The sequence below is a fragment of the Mobula hypostoma genome, chromosome 29, assembly GCF_963921235.1.
Source record: "Mobula hypostoma chromosome 29, sMobHyp1.1, whole genome shotgun sequence".
Classification (NCBI taxonomy): Eukaryota; Metazoa; Chordata; class Chondrichthyes; order Myliobatiformes; family Myliobatidae; genus Mobula; species Mobula hypostoma.
The window spans coordinates 1,400,175-1,422,845 of record NC_086125.1 but is presented as its reverse complement, the minus strand read 5'-3'; the positions used below and the strand labels follow the sequence as shown (position 1 = coordinate 1,422,845).

Genomic DNA, 22,671 nt, shown 5'->3' with positions numbered 1-22,671 from the left:
TCCCAGGCAATTGCTCTGCCCAAGACACCAGGAAATGGCAGAGAGTTGTGAATGCAGGCCAATCCATCTCACAAACTAACCTCCTCCCCACTGACACCATCTACACTTCCCCGATGAAGAGTCTTGACCTGAAACATCAACTCTTTATACCTCTCTATAGATGCTGCCTGACCTGCTGAGTTCTTCCAGTACTTTGTACATGTTACCTCCTGCTAGGTTTGTAACTCAACAAACTAACTGAAAGTGAAACACTGAGCCAGGGATAACGCATCAACTTCGCTCTTATGACATGGTGGCACGATGACAGATGCCATTTCAGTACTTTTACACAGAGGATATTATACAACACAACTTGTGTGTCAAACAATCTCAGGTTCTGGGACCTCCTCTATGGTAGTTGTACAAGTTGACTCTGGGACTGCAGGAAATGGTTCTGACAGCTCTACACACCCTAGTACCCATTTTTGACCATTTCTGTAGACTCTCTGCAGGACTGCTTGTCCAGGAGTGAAACACTGAACCTCCTAAGCGACTTCAATTTGCCTCAGCTGTTTGTCCAAACGTCGCCCAAGAGACGACCCAGGAACAGCATGGCTGGTGAATTACTGGTAGTGGAGTGTGTTGCATTATAATATGCAAGAAGAAAGTTTGCGAGCTTCTGATTCAGTGTTAGTGTGGTGTGTTCTGCTGAGATTGCTCATTATGTGTTCTTTAGACTCTGGATAAACCTTCCTGCCAAGCCATTTGTAGCTGGGTCATACGGTGCAGATATATCTTAATCCATTCATTTTCAGGAATGACTGAAACAAATCCTCAACATACTGACTAAGTGTTCTGGAAAACCAGTCCTTGCTAAGAAGCTTCTCAACACACCAACAATGTGCGAGGCTGTAGTGAAGGCTATTGGGAACACTTCCTGCCACTTTATAGCTGCATTCACTACTACCAAGAAATCTGTGTCCATGAATGGTCTGGCAAAATCCACATAAATACTTTGCCAGCACAATGCCATTCCCAGGGATTGAAAAGTGCTGCTCTTGGCATCTTCTGGATGTGTTAGCATCCCAAACAGTGCTTGGCAAGCTGCTCAAACTGCTGATCTAACCCAGACAACCAGACGAAGCCATGAGCCAACATTTTCATTTTGAGGACACCTAGATGACTGGCAGGTAGCTCCTCCAACACTTTAGCTCTCAGCTTGGATGGTACAACAAGTCTCAATCCCACATAAGGCAACCCGGCGCTAGTAAAAATAGGGAAAACAGGAATTTCTGCTGCATATTCTAGCCATTTTGGGTGGTCATGTAGACCTGAGACTGTGTGAGGCCTTTAGATCATCTCTGCTGTAATAGGGAGACTTTTGATTTTGCAGTAGGAAGAATATGTCAAGAGGAGTGTTCTCTTTTGTAAATTGTTCAGGCATTTCCTTTTCCAAGGGTAAACAAGACAATCCATCAGTATTTCCATGATTAATTGCCCTCTTGAATTTGACCTTGTAATTGTGTTGACCAAAAATAATGAGCCCACCTCTGCATTTGGGCTGCTGTTGCAATTCACTGTCACTCCCACAGGAGTTATCTGTTCTCCAGTATAAGTTCCTAGTTGGATATCTGCAGGCTTCAGTTCAGTATCTTTGAAATTCTATTCAAACTCATTTTGTGGAATAACTCAAACAGTCGATCCAGTATCCAATTCCATTTTAATTAATTTGCCGTTCATTTCTGGTGTAAGCTCATCTCATGTTAGGTTTCATATCGTGAACCTCAGGGCTACCCAGTCCTCTGTCACTTGCACCATCATCAGATTTTTTTCATCAATAGCATGCAGAGTGGTGCTCTTTTCCAAACTATAACTTGACATTTTATCACATGCTCTTCTTGTTTTTTTTCCTGCCTGCTGTGTGCCCTACTTTGTTACATTTCTACAAGTTTTGTCTTTAAATTTGCATTGGTCTGGTGTATGTCAGCTCCGGCCACAATGGTAACATAACTTGTTTGGCCAGAAAGGCTTTTGTTTAGACATTACAATTTTGTTTAGACATTACAATTTTGTTTAGACATTGCAATTTTGTTCACACTCACTTTCATTCCTGGCTGCAACTCAATTATGTTTCTGTCTGCTGTTTCCATTGATACAGCGATTTCAACTACTATTTAAAACGCGAGTTGTGCTTCAATTTGGAGCTGTTTTTGAATGCTTTCATGGAAAATTCTGCAAACTAAGCCATCTCTCAGTGCATCATTAAGCCCATAACTGAAGTGACAACGCTCAACCAACTTCTTCAGTTCAGCCACATACACTGAAATAGATTTACCTTCCTTTTGATTCTGCTAATGAAACGTAAAATCTTCTGCAATCAATGATGGCTTCAGTTCTAAATGTTACATTCATGATAACAGCAAAGCTCATTTTGGCTGGTTTGGTTGGAGCAGTTAAATTTCTAATCAAACTGTATGCCTTCCCACCTATAACATTCGGCAAAACTAGCACTTGTTTCTTATCAGCTATTCCATTTGCTTTAAAATACTGCCCTACTCATTCACTATACATTATCCAGTTACCTATTGTACAACTGAACATGTCCATCTTTCCAAAGTAGCCAGCCATTTCTGCTTCCTTTTTTGAAATTTATTATTATCACCCAGTGTTCACTGTTTTATGTTCCCATGAATCTTGTCTGTTTTCTCTCTTTTTTTTTAAACCCAACTGTCTTTCTCCCTTCCTGAAGAGAAAATCATGCTCCGTTTTTTAAATCTCTTAATGGCTGTGCTTCAACAGGTAGATAGTCATCTCAGGTTTTTTTTAAGATCTTCCTCATTGCCACTGTTATGTTTTCTAACTCCAAAAACTAATCAAAAGAAAATCAGGGAACCAGGGATAATGTGTTGACTTTGTTATTACTTTCGTGAGGCACATACTGATGGTGTGGTGGTGTAATGATATATGCTATTTACATACTTTACATACAACCCTTAGTGAATTATGTAAACAAAGAATGCTTCATTAAACTATATATTTTACAATGTATTTACAGCATTACTGAAATATTAAATGTACAACACCCATCAACTTATCTTTGATACTCTGTGCCATTAGCTACACCAGGAGATAGTATGCAGTGCTGAGTTCCTCCTGCATTTTGTGTGAATGCACTGGATTTCCAGCATCTCTTGTGTTTATGAAGGACAGCTTCTAAACGTTGAAAGGCTCTTGAATGGACATCTGGTAAAATAAATTTGACCTCATCTCTCAATCTGCTTTTCTGTGCCTTGCATCTACAATTCCCTGTAACCACAAGACTATTCTCTATATTCTGCAATCATTTTTCTTTTTATGGTTCCTCAAGGTACTTAATGCCTGGGCAGCAAGCAAACACTTTGACTGTATCACAGTGCATGTGACGATAATACACAAATTATAAAACATGTTTCACACAAGTTACACTTTCCAGTTGGGCACCTCAGCCCTTCAGTAAGCCAATACTGTTAGCAAAGGGCCGACGATGGAGTGGCCAGAGGTAAACGTGGTGGACGTCAGCTGCCGATGTGTTTTCTCACTAACCTCAAACACTTCCTCCTCCAGTATCCTGGTACCGAAGACTGTGACTCCATTAGTGCTGACCACGGGGCTGTCACTCCTTGCGAGGTGCTCTGAGATCTGCTGGTCACAGTCGACGACCAGTGTGACATTCTTTCCTTCGACGCTGATGGCTAGTCGGTGCCACCTGTGAAACACAACCAACCGACACTAACGTATTCCCATCAGTAAAGGTAGGCATCGGTGAGGGGCACCACTGGCACAAGTACAGTATGACTCACCACCACAGTGCAGGAACACTACAAGGTGCCTCCACCGGTCCACCGCTCCCTGAACGTGGCTGCACAGCTTGAGAGGCTGGTAAGTAAGGCATACGGTATGCATGCCTTTATTAATCAAGGCTTTGAGTTCAAGAGTTAGGAAGTTAGGCTGCAGCTTTATAAAACTCTAGTAAGCTCACATCTAGAGTACTCCCTTCAGTTCTGCTTGCCCATTATTAGAACGATGTAAAGATTTTGGAGAGGGTGCAAAAAGAGGCTTACTAGGATACTCAAGCAACACACATCAAAGTTGCTGGTGAACGCAGCAGGCCAGGCAGCATCTCTAGGAAGAGGTGCAGTCAACGTTTCAGGCCGAGACCCTTCGTCAGGACTAACTGAAGGAAGAGCTAGTAAGCTAGTACCTCTTCCTAGAGATTCTGCCTGGCCTGCTGCGTTCACCAGCAACTTTGATGTGTGTTGCTTGAATTTCCAGCATCTGCAGAATTCCTCATGTTTGCATTTACTAGGATACTGTAAGTATTAGAGTGCATGTGCTATATTGGACACACTTTGGATGATTTCTCTGGAGCTGCAAAGGCTGAGGGGAGATCTGACATAAATGTACAAGGCTATAAGAGACATAGATAAACAGTTAGCATTCGTCATTACCCAGGGCTGAAATGTCTAGCTCTAGAGAGCATGCATTTAAATTGGGGAGGGGGTGTGGAATCTCAGGAAGAGTTTTTGTTATGCGCAGCCAGTGGTAGAAGCCTGAAATTTGCTGCCAGTGTGGTGGTGGAGGCAGATACAAGGTGTTTAAGAGGTTCTTGGATCAGCATATGAATGTGAAGAAAATAAAGGGAAGAGATTAGCTTAATTAGGCATGTAGTAACGAGTTTAATTAGTTTAGCACAACACTGTGAGCCGAAGGACCTGTTCCTATGCTCTATCTTCTATTGCTGTGCAATAATTGTGCACGCTTTCTGAATCTCACTCCCCTTCAACTTTCCCTGAACAACCCCAGGCCAGACTGTCACAAACACAAGTCAACAGCAGCTTGAACTACACATTTAACACAGCTGCAAGTGTGGCATGGAAGCTGGTGGAGCTACAGTCTTAGGACCCCAGTGAGCCAGGTTTGATCCTGCCGTTGAGTGCTGTCTGTGCCGAGGTGGCACTTTCTCCCAGTGACCTTGCAGGTTTCCTCCAGATGCTCCAGTTTCCTCCCACATTCCAGAGACGTGTGCGGTAGATTAACTGACTACATCAAGTTGCACCCCTCCTCCCCAGTGTATAGGTAGAATCTGAGGAGAGCTGATGATTACTTGGGGAGAAAGAAATGGAATTAGTGTAAGATTAGAGTAAATGGAGGCTTGAATGGGCTTGCTGGGCCTAAGGGATTGTATCTGTACTGTAGGGGACATGTGTCATAGAAACTTTAGCCAGCAGGTGCAAGCTTAACTGAAGGATTTCCTTCACCTCGCATTCTAACTGCTCCTTCAGAAGGGTGGTCACCTTTAACAAGCCCTCATAATTACCATCACATCTGTGTAAATTCCCAAAATTTCCACATTCTCCCACAACTCACCTAGAATTCCGTCATCCCACTTACTGCACAAGTATAGAGAGAGGCTGGGACTTCATTCATTGGAGCACAGGAGACTGAGAGGTGACATTATTGCAGTGTGGAAGTTCAGGAGGGTATTGATAGGGTGAATGCCCACACTCTTTTTCCTGGGATTGGGGAATCAAGACTAGAAGGAAGAGAGGGGAGAGATGTAACAACCCTGAGAGATGACTTTTTCACCAGAGGGTGGCCCACATACGGAATGAGATGCCAGAGCAAGAGGCTAAGGCAGGTAGGTTAACATTTAAAGGCACTTGGGTGGGAAAGATTTAGAAGGATATGGACCAGAGGTGGGCAAATGGAAGTAGGTTAGATGGACATCTCAACTGGCTTGGACCAATTAGGTTAAAGGTAGGTTTCTCTCTCTCTCCTTTCTACCTCTTCCAAATTTTTCACTTTCCTTTGTCTGCATTCTTTTTTTTGAATCTTCCTTTCTTTGTCTGCCACTGTGAGCCTTCTCCCCTGCATATTCTTTCTCTCACACACTCTCATTTTCACAAGGCTCCTTAACAATAACTCCTCTTACTCGGGTTTGGTCAGAGTGCAAAGCCTCAAGTGACTTGGTCTGTTTGGATTAACAGTACTTCAGGTAATCCAGGGTGCCAAAAAATCCATTCCTTTTGAGTAGCTGACGATCCAAACACCTTCATTACAATGGATCACCACTACGGTTATACCCTAAGCTAATGATTTTGCAAAGCTGTTCACAGGAAAAGCAATTGCCACGTGCATAAGAGATGGTGAGATGAACCTACTTGCCATCGGACAGGTTAATTTTTTTGAAGATGGGGTAATCCTCAGGGGTCGGTTTGCCTGTCTGGTCTTCATACAGGAAGACAGGGGACCGACCGATTTCGACTCCCAGTTGCTGGATGCCCTGGTCATTGTAAACAGACAGGAGGAAGAACTGGGAGTTTTTCTTGGCCTTTAGTGTCGTTAGGATGGAGAAATTCTCAGGAAAGTTTCCATCTGCAGCAGAAAAGAAAAATAAGAGAGGCCAAATTTAGAAATATATTTGCTGACAATATCTTCTCCTGTCAAGACAGTGACTTGCTTTGACTGCACTTCAGTGATGAATGTGGGAACCATGGACTTTCCGGCAGCTTGGGTTTGAGGTGACTGATGGACCATCCATGCTTGGAAGGCAGTGATGTATTCATGTATTCTACCTTCCAGAATAGAGATCTATTCCACCGTGTAACTCCACACACTTCCAGGGCAGGAACATGAGGCTCCTAGCACCACCCAAATGTTTCCACTCCATCTTGCATGGTCATTAACCAGGGAGGCTCAAGGGTCAATGGGACTTAGCGTTTTCTCAGAGGCTTTAGGTACATATTTGAAGCCATTCCCTACACCGTGTCCATACTACATCTTCACAACAGGAATCTAGTTTGTCTCATTCTCTTAAATTTGTATTATGTATGGAGGAACTGTTTTCTTGAGAAGATGGGTCAGAGAAAGGCCTCCATCCTTTATGTAAATAAAGGATATGTAGATAAGCCGACAAGAGGAGAGGTTGTACTTGATCTGGTATTGAGAAATGAATCTGGTCAGGTGTCAGGTCTCTCAGTGGGAGAGTATTTTAGAGATAGTGATCACAATTCTATCTCCTTTACCACAGCATTGGAGAGGGATAGGAACAGACAAGTTAGGGAAAAGTTTAATTGGAGTAAGGGGAACTATGAGGCTATCAGGCAGGAACTTGGAAGCATAAATTGGGAACAGATGTTCTCAGGGAAAGGTACGGAAGAAATGCAGCAAATGTTCAGGGGATATTTCCGTGGAGTTCTGCATAGGTATGTTCCAATGAGACACGGAAAGGATGGTAGGGTACAGGAACCATGGTGTACAAAGGCTGTTGCAAATCTAGTCAAGAAAAAAAAGAGCATACAAAAGGTTAAAAAAAAACTAGGTAATGATAGAGATCTAGAAGATTATAAGGCTAGCAGGGAGGAGCTTAAGAATGAAATTATGAGAGCCAGAAGGGGCCATGAGAAGGCCTTGGCAGACAGGGTTAAGGAAAACCCCAAGACATTCTACAAGTATGTGAAGAGCAAGAGGATAAGGTGTGAGAGAATAGGACCAATCAAGTGTGACAGTGGAAAAGTGTGTATGGAACCGGAGGAGCAAGCAGAGGTACTTAATGAATACTTTGCTTCGGTATTCACTACGGAAAAGGATCTTGGCGATTGTAGGGATGACTTACAGTGGACTGAAAAGCTTGAGCATGTAGATATTAAGAAAGAGGATGTGCTGATGTTTTTGGAAAGCATTAAGTTAAATGAGTCACCAAGACCGGATGAGATGTACCCCAGGCTACTGTGGGAGTCAAGAGAGAAGATTGCTGAGCCTCTGGCAATGATCTTTGCATCATCAATGGGGACGGGAGAGGTTTTGGAGGATTGGAGGTTTGCAGATGTTGTTCCCTTATTCAAGAAAGGGAGTAGAGATAGTCCAGGAAATTATAGACCAGTGAGTCTTACTTCAGGTGGTTGGTAAGTTGATGGAGAAGATCCTGAGAGGCAGGATTTATGAACATTTGGAGAGGCATAATATTATTAGGAATAGTCAGCATGGCTTTGTGAAAGGCAGGTCGTGCCTTACGAGCCTGATTGAATTTTCTGAGGATGTGACTAAACACAGGCAGAGCAGTAAATGTAGTCCAGGGGTCCCCAACCTTTTTTGCACTGAGGACTGGTTTAATATTGACAATATTCTTGCAGACCGGCCGACCCGGGGGTGGGGCGGGGGGGGTAGGGTTGCCAACGGACAAGAGTAGCACTCAAATACATTGTGTTTACCCCGAGAAAGCCTACAATGGCCCTGAAGCCTTGCGCGGGCACCTCTGTGCACATGCGCAACTTGCATGTACGTGCCGATTTTTTTCTAAAAATCGTTTTTCGCGATTCTCTTCGGTGTGGGGGGGGGGGGAGGGGCTGTTAATCACGACCGGAATATAGGTGATAAGTGGCTAATACACTCAATTTCGTTTCTAAAAGGGTTTATCCAAAGCATTTAATACTAAACACACAGTGCATATTTTCCTCGCATGAATATAGTGATAAGTCAATTATCAGGGGAGGACAGGGGCTTGAAGTAAGTGTTGAACGAACTTCCAGTAGAAATGGTAGAGGCAGGTTCAATATTATCATTTAAAGAAAAATTGGATAGGTATATAGACGGGAAAGGAATAGAGGGTCATGGGCTGAGTGCAGGTCAGTGGGATGAGGTGAGAGTAGCGTTTGGCACGGACTAGAAGGGCAGAGATGGCCCGTTTCCCTGCTGTATTTGCTATATGGTTAGATAAGTCACTTATAATCAATAGCATCATAACATTTTAAGTAACGTTTGGATATTAAACACACAGCACATATTTTCCCCATATAAATATATCAAATCATTGCAACACACCAATATCGCTGAATCAGTGGGAGCCCTGGGTTTGTTTTCCTGCAACAAGACGGTCCTATCGAGGGGTGATGGGAGACAGCGATACTCGAAGGGGGTTCCTGATGTCCAGTCTATTCCACAATTTAGTTTTTGTTGCATTCATTGCAGAGATATGTTGGAAATGGAAGCAACGTTTTCAGTGCTTTCATGGCTATCTCAGGATATTTAGCCTTGACTTTGATCCAGAATGCCGGCAGAGATGTTATGTCAAACATACTTTTCAGCCCGCTGTCATTTGCAAGCTCGAGGAGTTGATCTCCTTCCCGCGCTGACATGGACGACGCGCGGGTCATGATCACGCGTGCATTCAAGTTTAACAGTGCATGACAGGGAATGAAGAAAGGTTTCCTCGCGGCCCGGTAGTGGATGCTTTGCGGCCCGGTGGTTGGGGACCGTAATGTAGTGTACATGGATTTCAGCAAGGCATTTGACAAGGTACTCCATGCAAGGCTTTTTGAGAAAGTAAAGAGGCATGGGATCCAAGGGGACGTTGTTTTGTGGATCCAGAACTGGCTTGCCCACAGAAGACAAAGTGTGGTTGTAGATGGGTCATATTTTGCATGGAGGTTGGTCACCAGTGGAGTGCCTCAGAGATCTGTTCTGGGACCTTCACTCTTTGTGATTTTTATAAATGATCTGAATGAGGAAGTGGAGAGATGGGTTAGTAAATTTGCTGATGACACAAAGGTTGAAGGTGTTGTGGATAGTGTGGAGGGCTGTCAGAGGTTACAGCGGGACATTGATAGGATGCAAACCTGGGCTGGAAGTGGCAGATGGAGTTCAACCCAGATAAGTGTGAGATGGCTCATTTTAGTAGGTCAAATATGATGGCAGATTATAAGACTCTTGGCAGTGTGGAGGATCAGAGGGATCTTGGGGTCTGAGTCCATAGGACACTCAAAGCTGCTGTGCAGGTTGACTCTATGGTTAAGAAGGCATACGGTGCATTGGCCTTCAACAATCATGGGATTGAGTTTAAGAGTGGAGAGGTAATGTTGCAGCTATATAGGACCCTGGTCAGACCCCACTTGGAGTACTGTGCTCAGTTCTGGTTGCCTCACTACAGGAAGGATGTGGAAACCATAGAAAGGGTGCAGAGGAGATTTACAAGGATGTTGCCTGGATTGGGGAGCATGCCTTATGAGAATAAGTTGAGTGAACTTGTCCTTTTCTCCTTGGAGCGACGGAGGATGAGAGGTGACCTGATAGAGGTGTATAAGACGATGAGAGGCATTGATCGTGTGAATAGTCAGAGGCTTTTTCCCAGGGCTGAAATGGCTAACACAAGAGGGCACAGTTTTAAGGTGTTTGGAAGTAGGTACAGAGGAGATATCAGGGGTAAGTTGTTTTTTACATAGAGAGTGGTGAGTGCATGGAATGGGCTGCTGGCGATGGTGGTGCAGGGGGAAACAATAGTCTTTTTAAGAGACTCCTGGACAGGTACATGGAGCTCAGAAAAATAGAGGGCTATGGGCAACCCTAGGTAATTTCTAAGGTAAGGACATGTTCGGCACAGCTTTGTGGGCTGAAGGGCCTGTATTGTGCTGTAGGTTTTCTATGTTTCTATCTGCTGTTAAATGCTTTCTACGATGGAGCAGAGAAAAGAAAATCTGATGTCATTAGAATTCTGAAAATCTAAAGATCCACCTTATTCCTAACACACATGCTCTGCTTGTAATAAAAGAACTGGAGTAGATCTGAATTGTTAACTGTTTCTCTCTCTAACGAAGCTACCTGGCCTGCTGTTTTAATTTTGATTTCCAACTACTGCAGTTTTTAATTCTGGAAAGGATTCACTTTACTCCATTCTGGATGCCCAGGGAAATTTTCCCCAGTCAAGTGACATTAGCCAAGCCTTTAGACGCCTCTTGGGGATTCGTCAATCAGGCGTACACTTTCACAGGGAGGTTGGAAATAGAGAGGAAGATGTGGCTTACTGTGAACTTATTATGACAGATATTTAGCAATTATTCTTTCAGGCAGACAAGTCAGCAACAGGCCAAAGGTTTAAACAATTATCACCACAAAACCGAAGATATGCTGCAATTATTTTTAAGCCAAGAAACAAACTGGCAGAGGATCTCAGCAGCTCAGGCAACAACCATGGAGGCAGGCGGGAAGACAATGCTTCCATTCAAGAGCCAGCATCAGAACTGGCACATTGTGTCCCTCCAGCAATTTGTTCTTCGCTCCAGACTACAGGGTTTGCAGTCTCCTGTGTCTCAATTATTTTCAAGCAGTGAGCTAGTGTGATTGGACTTGTGAGGGCTAAGGAAACAGATTCAGTAAGAGCTTTCACAGGAGAATGAAGATGAAAGGAAACAGACCTGTGAAAAAAGTCAGGGAAGTGGAACAAAGCAAATCCCAGTTTCAAAGAGGCAGTATCAGACACTACGGACTGTATGATTCAGTGAGTCGAGCAAGACTTCCCTTTCTTAGGCCCCTCTCCACCTATCAGCTTGGGAAAATACCAGAGGATCCAGCCAATCAGCTTGGGAAAATACCAGAGGATCCAGCCAATCAGCTTGGGCTAAAAGCTGTCATCACATGATCCCATCCCACCGCATCCCTAATGGAGTTCACCCAGTAACCTTACCTCCAGGGTAAATGGTATCAAAACACTCAACGAGGTCGGCAAACCACCACCCAGCCTGGTCATCTGAACTGACACTCATCCCAACACATGGAGGCCAATTAACTCCCCCCATCCCATTCAGTAACATCCTGGGTGATCTTTAACCTCAGGACCACAATCCCATCATCCTTCAGTTCTTTTAGTACTAATGATTTCTGTCTTAATTATTCTCTGACTAATCACCTACAAGCCTCTTGGATGGATAACTTGAAAGATTCACTTCACAGGGCGAGTTCTCTGACTTCAATGACTGAACGCTCACTTCGAGATGGTCACCTTGGTTTTAATATCCCAGCTAGGGGATAAATCAAATCTTAATTCTTGTTACGTACGGCAAGCATCTTGAATGACATGATCCCTCATTCTAGAATGTTTAGGGAATTCAGTTTAATCTCCCTTCATAGGACAATCCCACCGACCCTAGAATCGACCTGATGTACCTTGTTTACAGCCCAGGTACCTGCAACAGCACCATCACCATTCATGAAGTTAAAGTTAACTTACCTGGGAATAATTGTGTTGTTAGGGCATTAAAGTAAGTTTTGTTCTCTATCCGGAGAGCAATATCAGTGTCTTCAGATCCTTTTCGTTGTGTACAAAATCCCGCAACATTCACAATTCCGTCCAAGGAGTCCTGGAGGTCCAGAACCTGCAAGACGTCGACTACATTCTCTGCAAAAGTCAAAGGCACACTTATTAGGCATTGCTGTTCTCAATCTGTTTCAGTCGCTGTGGATTATACACAGACTTGGGAAACTTCCTCCCAAAGAGTCGGGATATGGGATGGAAAGATTTTCCTTGTCACATGTACATCCAAACATAGAGTTAATTGCATCTTTTCATGAACAACCAATACAGTCCAAGGATGTGCTGACAGCACTCCGCAAGTGTCCGGTAGCAAGAGAGCATGCTGACATGGAAGGAATTTGGAATGTGGGATGTGGGAGGAAACCACAGCACCTCGAGGAAACCCGTCTGGTAACGGGATGAACATCCACACTCCTTGCAGACAACAGCAGGAACTGAACCATGATCACTGGCACTGTAAATCATCCCGCTACCGAGCCCACACGCACATGTACACACGCGTGTCAGTATTCAAGCAGACATGTGCATATTCACACTTTTTCCAAACCCCTCTTACCTCTTCTCTTCTTATTACCTCCCTAGAGTGTCCCTCCTCCTTTCCTTTCTCTCTTGGTCCACTCCCCTCTCCTATAAGATTCCTCCTCCTTCAGCCCTTTACCCCTTCCACCTATCACCTCCTGGCTTCTCACTTCATTCCCTTCCCCTACCTATCTACCTTCTCCCTCATCTAGCTTCACCTATCAGTAGACTATCTTGTACATCTGTAGATACAGAGGATTCCAGATAATTGATCCGTCAGTTAATCAGGGAAGCTACTCACTTGGGACAATGCTTAAAGAATAAAAATCAATTGAGAAATGGCCTGCATTTCCTTTGTTTATTTGGGACTCTGCCACATAACTGGAACAGGAGACTATTTGTCAAAGTTTCTAACTAGGTCAGTCATGCACACTTCCGTGGCCATTAAACAGTGCACCACGCTTAAGGTGAAAAGTTTTTAAATCAGCATCAGTTGCATGTATGTTCAAAAAGCAGTGATTTTTGTTACTGATAGTTGGCAAGAAATTAACAATAAGACAATTCAGAATGCTTGTTTCTAGCATTCAGGCTTCAAAATGCCAGAAATGGCCCGGAGTGAAATTGAAATGATTTCACTAATTCAACAAGTTAGGGACTACGAACAATTTGAAGGTACGGGTTGACCTTCACTAATCCGACTACCTGTAATCCAGTTCCTTCGATAATCTGGCACTGATTATGTTTAATGTGACCTTTCTGTAATTCAGCATTTTCACTAATCCAGCACTCCTCAGGTCCCAATGGTGCTGGATTAGTGAAGGTCGACCTGTACTGACAATCATCTCGAACGTTACAATAAAAACTAAGATTGGGAGGTTGAAGTTGTTGAAAGTATTGTATGAAGACAATCCATTATCTGCACCAGGTGACTCCAATGATTTTGTTCATTTACAATCAATCAAAAAAAAACTCGGCAGCATACACTGGATCAATTCCTCTATCGATAGCAATTAGGAATTACAGTTTCTTATGGTACTTTAATTGTAATGTTAGTGTTCTAACTTCTTCTGTATTTCATTTAAATGCAAAATTTGTTATTCAGTTTAAGTATTTCAGTTAAAGTACTTTTTATACTTTTTTAACTATTTCCATGAAACTACAGCTAGTTTGGGCAGCCGCTTAATTGGGCCAAAATGTACTGGTCCTAATGTGCTCTAATTAACCCAAATCCACTGAATTTGTATTTGTTTCTATTGGTGCAGCCTGCCTTCTTTAGCACATTGTTTGTTTATCAGTCTTTGTAGATAGTTTTCATTGTTCTATTGTATTTCATTGTTCTACTGTAAATGCCTGCACAAAAATGAAGCTCAGGGTAGTATATGGTGACATATACATACTTTGATAATAAATTTGCTTTGAGCTGTGGGACACGGAGCAGTACCAGCATTATACTAACGACTACACTACCGTGTAGACAAATAATGGAGAATGTGTGCTGCCCTAATCACCTACAAAGGAGCAATCCTTACCCCAGCTATGTCCCACAAAGTGAACGATGGGTTACTTAGCTTTCATGGAGATGGTCAGCAGGAGATATTGGTCATCGAGAAAAAGATCTTTACAATACTCCTTGTTCAAAAATTCAGTATGAAAGATCCCATTGGAAGATTGCTATCATACAGACATCACTACGGACGTAGTCTGAATCACCAGGTCAAGTCAAATTTATCTGTTGACTCCTCAAATATAATACTGCCATAGAGATCTAATAAAATTACACGGCGGGGATAAGTAAAACATACATTCTTATTATTAATGGCAAAATCCATTGTCTCAATGAACAATGATACACTTTAGACAAAAATCAGAGGACGGAGCTTAGTCAAGATGGTTCTCAACAGCGACTCCTTTGTTTGCACCTTTGGAAACAGCTCTGTTTGCATCTTTAATATCTCTATTTTTCCCCTTCAGGGTTCTTTTGAAGATCCTGACCTGGAGTTGCACGCTGATGACAGGAATGGGACCTGCTCTCGGGGTCTCACAGCTGGCCGTTATCCGAAATGCCAAGGGCTCAGGCTACGAGTTCAGCTCGTCTGTGGAGGCCTAGGATCTCTGGGCTCAGGAGACAGGCGGATCGAAGGTCAGTGTCCCAGACGGGAGCGTTGTGTGAGCTGGAACATCTTTGACTGTGTGCCCAGAGACCTGAGATCTTTGGGCACAGAGCTCAGAAAAAAGCAACACAACGGATTTTTAACATCGAAAACCAGCGAGTTGTTTGTTATGTCAGTCGCTGTGAAACAGAGACACCTCTTTCTCCCTTATTAGGGAGAGAGAGAGAGCCTGTGGTATGTCGAATACCGAGTGAACACGTAGTCTTTGCAGTACTGCAAGTCTGTGTCTTTGCTCACGCTTGAGTGCTCGGTGGCGGGTGCTGATGCTTTTTTTTGCTATGGGGGGGGATTGTTGCTTGCTGCTGCTTATGCGTGGGAGGGAGGGGAGCTGGGGGGGAACTTGGGGTTCTAACATTTAACTGCCATTCGTTCTTTGGTGGCATCCTCTGTTTTCGTGGATGGTTGTGAAGAAAAAGCATTTCAGGATGTATATTGTATACATTTCTCTGACATTAAATGTACCTTTGAAAGTAAGAGTACAGAACATATAACGCAAAACAGTACAGCTCAGGAACAGTCACTCCACAATGACTGTGCTGAGCACAATACCAAATTAAACTAATCCTCTTCTGACCGCACATGATCCACGTCCCTCCATTCCGTTCCCTGTGTAGTCATGTGTCTGTCTAAAAAACACAGCTAAACATCACAATCTTTTCCGCTTCCACCTCCATTCCAGGCAGCCACACTCTCAAAGCTTAAAGTAAATTTATTATCTAAGTATGCGTATGTCTCCAAATACCACCGAGATTTTCTTGTGGGCATTCACGGTAGAACAAGTTTCTGTGCAAAAGAAGTCGCTCCACAAATCTCCTATAACGTTCCCTTCCCCACCCCCATCTCCTTAAATGCACTTCCTCTAATACTTGACATTTCCAAATAGGAAAAGAGATTCTGTCTTCCCATTCTAGGTTTTATGCTGATAGAGTTAAACTAAGTTTCCGTTTTATTTATTCATAGTTTTGTCAAAGTCGGCATTTACTGTCCTTGAACCGGCAGCGTGCATTAACCTCTGCCTCGCTCACACGCGAGCCATGGGGGTGAAAAAGAAGAGGTTTCCATGGAACTGAAGTATTAGTTTAGACAACAAGAAGCAGAAACAGATTTAGGCCAACAGCCTCTTGTATCGGCCCTATTGTTTAATGAGTCACAGGGATCTTCCATTTCAGCTCCAGTCTCAGAATTCGAGATTCTATTTATTTACCCCAGGTACGTCGAGCAATACAGTGAAATGCATCGTTTGTGTTAACAGTCAACATACCCGCGAGTGGACTGGGGGGCGGCCCGCAAGTGTCGTCACACATTCTGGCACCAACGCAGCACGCACACAACGCTCAGCAGAACAGCACTGAGCACAACAAAACACAACTCAAGTAACAAAACAGTAACAGGAAAACAAGCCCTGTTCCTCCCTCACACCCACCCGGCCACACACATCCACAGTGATCCAAAATCAGGACAGACAATCTCCAACAGACTTGGACTCGCAGACATTGGGCCTTCGACATCCCCAACAGCACTGCAGAGATTAGCAGAATCGGGTAGCAGCCTTTGGGCCTCAACAACTGGACTTCAATCAATCTTTGGGTTTTGATCTTTGGTATTGATTCCAGAACTCAACGATCATCAGTCGCTCGGCCTCAAACTCCAGTCTCACCAATTCGAGTACCTAGGGGGTCACAGGCCATAATTCCTCCTGCGTGCGGGCATGGAACTCCAATTATAGAAGCCGTCAACAACTTGCTAACCCAAGGAGGAGCTATCAGCGCTCATCAAAGCTGCTCTGTTGGCCTGACATGGGTGTCCAAACTCAACAGACTAGCCTGACCTCAAATTCCACCCCATCTTTGTCACTAAACCCTAACCTGACTCCTTAGCTTCTCTCTCTGTCCCCAAAACCATCCCTACAAACCTAAAAACAGCTAAGTCTGAAGTGCAACCTCGACAGAGACCACAGCTTGGCACCATTTTGACTATCATCTAATCCGGTGCAATAATCCCCTACTACCCGATTCACTTACAATCCACTACACTCAGTAACTGAGCCTCCACTTAGGGGAAAACCCAAAGATCCGTCACTCTCGGTGTGAAGGAATTTAAGTTATCTCCTCATTTTAAGTCTGTGACCCGTTGTAACAGACATCACAAGCAGCAGAAACTCGTACAGGTCAGTGAGATCACCTCTCTTTCTTCAAAACTCGTGACAGTTTGCTTAAGCTCCACTGTGGTCAAAGGCCTGCATCCATAACTATTCAGCATATTGTATGTGAGGACTTGGCATGCAAGTCAGAGTTTCAATTCATTGAAAGCCAAGGGCAAAGATAGCACAACAGAGGGACTAGTAGTCTCACATTTTCTTTCAAACAACGAGGCAAGCAATTTTAATGAGCCAAGTCAAGCTAGAGGGGAAAATGAGCTTATACTCCACTCCTGGGTATCAGGCAACAAGGCCCCATGACGTTTCAGCCTCAGGCCGTGTTGAGACATGCTCCTGAATGTCCGCAACAAGAGGCAAAGCTCATCTGCCAAATTTGGGGATTATTTTCATCAGTTTGCTATTAAAAATTAACAACATTACTCAAGTAATTTTTTGAACTGAATAAACAAAGTATGTATGTACAGTGGAGAATATTCTGACTGGCTGTATCATGGCCTGGTATGGAGGCTCCAGTGCACTGGGATGCGAGAGGCTGCAGAGAGCTGTAGACTCAGCTGGTTTCATTACAGGCACAACCCTCCACCTCGTCAAGGACGTCTTCAAGAAGTGCTGCCTCGAAAAGGCTGCATCCATCACAAAGTACCCTCACAATCTAGGACATTCCTTCTTCTCGTTACTACCTTCGAGGAGGAAGTATAGGAGCCTGAAGACACACAATCCACAATCCAGAAACAGTTTTTTCCCTCCACCATCAGATATTTGAACAGTCCATAAACCCATTATTGTTTTATTTGTCTATGTACTAGTTTTTAAAGTGATTTAGCATACTGATGAGGGAGAGGGAGAAGTGGAGAGTCTGTCATCGAGCCCAACGCCGGGCCCCTGGGCCTGAGTCAACGTAGTATAGTAGTAGCATCTTTGCATTGTACTACTGCCACAAAACAACAAACCTCACGACACACAAGTCAGTGATAATAAGTCAGATTCTGATTCTAAAACAATGAAACCTCTTCTGCTGTGAAGGAGTGGCCTACACTCAAATGCCAGGAGTCGAGAGGAGGAGGTGCACATGGAACACCAGCATGGGTTATAATGGTGACCCAGTAGCACAGATACTGACACTTGGCTCCGGAGACCCAGGTTTGATCTTCACCTCCAGTGCTGTCTGTGTGGAGTTTGCAGGTTCTTTCTGAGCGTGCCTGCATGGGTTTCGCCAAGGTAAACATTCCTCCTACATCCCAATGACATGTGGGTTGGTGGGCTAACTGCCCACTCTAAATTCTCCCCAGTGTGTAGGCGAGTGATAGAACGTGGGGAGAGGCTGATGGTGAGATGGGGAAAATTAAATGGGATTTGTGGAACTGGGCAGTTGATGGTTGGTAGGAACTTGCTGAGTGAAGACTATTTTCCATGCAGTCTGACTCCACTGCAGCATAACACAACAAGCTGAAGTTGGCCACAGTGAGATCTTTTACCTCTGCATAACTTTCCTGAACTAACACCATATTCCTATCTGGAAAATAGTTCAGCCACTAAGCCTCAAGAGTCTTTTTCATCCTGATCTCCAGCTTGGAAATCTCGAGTTCATTAGGTTCTTCAGGCGGATCTGGGTGGGGGCAGGGGGTGGGGGGGGTAGTCCCTGGGTGGTTATGGAAGGCCTGAGCTTCCTATGGAGTCCAGTGTGGAGAAGGGGAGAAGAGTGACTTCGGGTTGCGCTGCATGTACTTCAGGGTGAGGATCCTAGCCAGGTTTAGCTAATGACGGAGCTGACCAGAGTATGAAAAATAATCTCTGATTTCATTACAGAGAGAAGATTTAGTTCCATGCTTCCACGTCTCGAGGACCTGAGTTATAAAGAGAGGTTGAGCAGGATTGTACTTTATTCCTTGGAGAGTAGAAGACTGGGAAGTGACCTTAGAGAGATGGAAAACATCATGAGAATCATAGGTTGTTTGTTTTCCCCAGGGAGGGGAGATAAAACCCTAAGGGTTTATGCTGACTTGAGGGACAAATTTGTCAGCAGAATGTGGTCCGTATATTGAATGACCTGCCAGAGAAAATGGTTGAAACAGGTATAGTGACAACATTCAAAAGACATTTGGATAATTACACAGAAAACAGGAGTATGGGAGATATGGGTCAAACACAGGCAAATGTGACGAGCAGAGTGGCACCATGATCAACAGGTACTACAAGTTGGCCCGAGAGGTCCCTCTCCATGCTACACTACTCTGTGACTCCCAGAAGAGCTTGCAGTCTGCAGACTGGACTCTGAGAATAACGACATTCAATAAATTCTCTGAAAATTGCTCATCTTTCAAAATGCAAAGTGCTTTCTAGACACATTAATACTCAAGATCCAATTTCCCCAGAGTTCAAAGAAAGAGCATACCTCTCAGCATCACTTTATTCAGTCATTAACATTTGTGTGTGGACAGCCCAAACCCCAGGCACAGTGCATTTCCAGCTTGAATTATCACACTTTAATTTAAAAGACAGTATTTAGACTGACACCCTTCTTCAAGCTTCTGAAAAATAATTCCTAATATTGACCTGATCAATATATTCATCAGAGTTAAATTTTGTATCTTCTTCTGTGAGATTTCCCTGTGAAATTAATCAGGGAAATCCTCTTGACGATTGAATGTTTTGATATGGATTGCTCGTCAGAATTGGCAGGACAGAAGAGAATAAGCTTTACTCTGTAGTCAACCAAACTATACTTGACCTGAGGGCAAACATTTATTTCAAAATAAACTGTTCTTCCCATATCCCTTCCCCTTATCCGTGGAAACATCTCTAAACTGTTGTCAAGTTCCCACAAAGATGCAGGAAGTGGATTGTTTCCTGAGGAAAAGTATTGATTTTAACCCTCAAACTGTCTCTCTCAGTCTCACATCATCTCATGGAGTCAGGTGGTTTAAAGACCAACTCTGGATACGGGACAATAATTTGGACATGCCATCCCGTAAGGTCCAAAACCCAGGCTATTGCTGCAGCTGAGAACTAGGCACTCAATGACAGTGAGTCTGACATCAGTAGTAGGAAAGTTATTGGAAGGTATTCTAAGGGACTGGATATATAAACATCTGGAAAGACATGGACTGATTAAGGATAGTCAGTGTGCTTTGTGCGTGGTAGGTCATCTCCAACTTCAAGTAAGTTACCAGGAAAGTAGATGAAGGCAAGGCAATAAATGTTGTCTACATGGACTTTCATAAGGAATTTGGCAAGGGGCCACATGGGAGATTGGCTAAGAAGGTTCAGTTGCTCAGCATTCAAGATGAGGTGGTAAATTGGATTAGGCATTGGCTTTGTGGGAGAAGCCAGAGTGGTAGTAGTGGGTTGCCTCTTTGACTGGAGGCCTGTGGCTAGAGGAGTGGGGCCTTTGTTGTTTGTCATCTATAACAATGATCTGGATGATACCGTGGTGAACTGGATCAGCAAATTTGTAGATGACACCAAGATTGGTGGTGTAGTAGACAGGGAGGAAGACTATAAAAGCTTGCAGTGGGATCTGGACCTGCTTGAAAAATGGGCTGACAAATGGCAGATGTAATTTAATGCAAACAAGTGCAAGATTTGGCTCTTTGGTAGAAGCACCAGGGTAGGTCTTACACAGTAAATCGTAGGACAATGAGGAATGTGGTCGAACAAAGGGATCTGGGAATACAGGTCCATAATTTGTTGTAAGTGGTGTCACAGGTAGATAAGGATGTAAAGAAAGCTTTTGGCACACTGGCCTTCATAAATCAATGTATTTAGTACAGAAGATAGGGTATTATGGTAAAGTTGTATAAGACATTGGTGAGGCCTAATTTGGAGTATTGTGTGCAATTTTGGTCACCTACCTAAGGGAAAGATGAAAATAAGGTTGAAAGAATATAGTGAAAATTTACAAGGATGTTGCCAGGTCTGGAGGCCCTCAGTTACAAGGAGATACTGAATGGGCTAGTATTTTATTAGACCATAAAACAATAAGATATAGGAGAAGTAGGCCATTTGGCCCATTGAGTCTGTTCCACCAGGGGCTGATCCAATTCTTCCAGTCATCCCCACTCCCCTGCCTTCACCCCATACCCTTTGATCCCCTAGCTAATCAAGAACCTAACTATCTCTGCCTTAAATACAATGACTTGGCCTCCACACCTGCTCGTGGCAACAAATTCCACATACTTACCACCCTCTGACGAAAGTAATTTCTCTGCATCTCTGTTCTAAATGGATGTCTTTCAATCCTGAAGTTGTGCCCTCTTGTCCTAGAATCCTCTTCCATGGGAAATAACTTTGCCATATCTAATCCGTTCAGACATTTTAACATTCACAATGTTTCTATGAGATCCTCCCACCCCCCAATTCTCCTGAACTCCAGGGAATACAGCCCAAGAGCTGCCAGACGTTCCTCATACAGTAACCTGGAATCATTCTTGTGAATCTTCTCTGAAGCCTGTTCAATCTCAGTATATCCTTTCTAAAATGAGGAGCCCAAAACTGAACACAATACTCCAAGTGTGATCTCACGAGTGCCTTATAGAGCCTCAACGTCACATCCCTGCTCTTATGTTCTATACCTCTGGAAATGAATGCCAATATTGCATTCGCCTTCTTCACCACCAATTCAACCTGGAGGCTAACCTTTAGGGTATCTTGCACAAGGACTCCCCAAGTCCCTTTGCATCTCTGCATTTTCAGTTCTCTCCCCATCTAAATCATAGTCTGCTTATTTATTTCTTCCACCAAAGTGCATGACCATACACTTTCCAACATTGTATTTCATTTGCCATTTCTTTGCCCATTCCCCTAAACTATCTAAGTCTCTCTGCAGGCTCTCTGTTTCCTCAACACTACCCACTCCTCTACCTATCTTTGTATCATCGGCAAATTTAGCCACAAATCTATTAATACAGTAGATCAAATCATTAACATACATCGTAAAAAGCAGCGGTCCCAACACCGACCCCTGTGGAACTCCACTGGTAACCGACAGCCAGCCAGGATAGGATCCCTTTGTTTCCTGCCGACCAGCCAATACTTCACCCATACTAGTAACTTCCCTGTAATTCCATGGGCTCTTATCTTGCTAAGCAGCCTCATGTGCGGCACCTTGTCAAAGGCCTTCAGAAAATCCAAGTACAGCACATCTACTACATCTCCTTTGTCTACTCAGTTTGTAATTTCCTCAAAGATTTGCAGTAGGTATGTCAGGCAGGATTTTCCTTTCAGGAAACCATGCTGGCTTTGGCCTATCTTGTCATGTACCTCCAGGTACTTCGTAACCTCATCGCTAACAATCGATTCCAACAACTTCCCAACCACTGATGTCATGCTAACTGGTCTATAGTTTCCTTTCTGCTGCCTCCCACCCTTCTTAAATAGCTGAGTAACATTTGCTGAGTAAATGAGTAACAATTTTCCAGTCATCCTGTAACATGCGAGAATCTATCGATTCTTGAAAGATCATCATTAATGCCTCCACAATCTCTCCAGCTACTTCCTTCAGAACCTGAGGGTGCATTCCATTAGGTCCAGCAGATTTATCCACCCTCAGACCATTAAACTTCCTGAGCACCTTTGAATGTATTCCTTTGAATGTAAGAGATTAGAGGAGATTTGATAGCGGTAAACAAATTTAAGAAGGATATAGAAATGGTAAGGGCAAGCAGGCTTTTTCCACTGAGGTTGGATGGAACTACAACCGGATGTCATGGCTTACAGGTGAAAGG

At 43.7% G+C, this 22,671-nt stretch overlaps 1 protein-coding gene across 2 annotated transcripts in view; it reads right to left on the bottom strand.

Annotated features, from left to right (window-relative positions):
* Positions 1-22,671, bottom strand: part of LOC134339467 (collagen alpha-1(XI) chain-like) — a 394,099-nt gene that overhangs the window by 303,910 nt on the left and 67,518 nt on the right. For both annotated transcript variants that reach the window (XM_063036004.1, XM_063036005.1), the window contains exons 2-4: positions 12,017-12,184; positions 6,180-6,393; positions 3,562-3,724 (exon numbers count right to left, since the gene is read on the bottom strand). In XM_063036004.1, the coding sequence (XP_062892074.1) occupies positions 3,562-3,724; positions 6,180-6,393; positions 12,017-12,184 (545 nt within the window). The remainder of the gene's footprint in view (positions 1-3,561; positions 3,725-6,179; positions 6,394-12,016; positions 12,185-22,671) is intronic.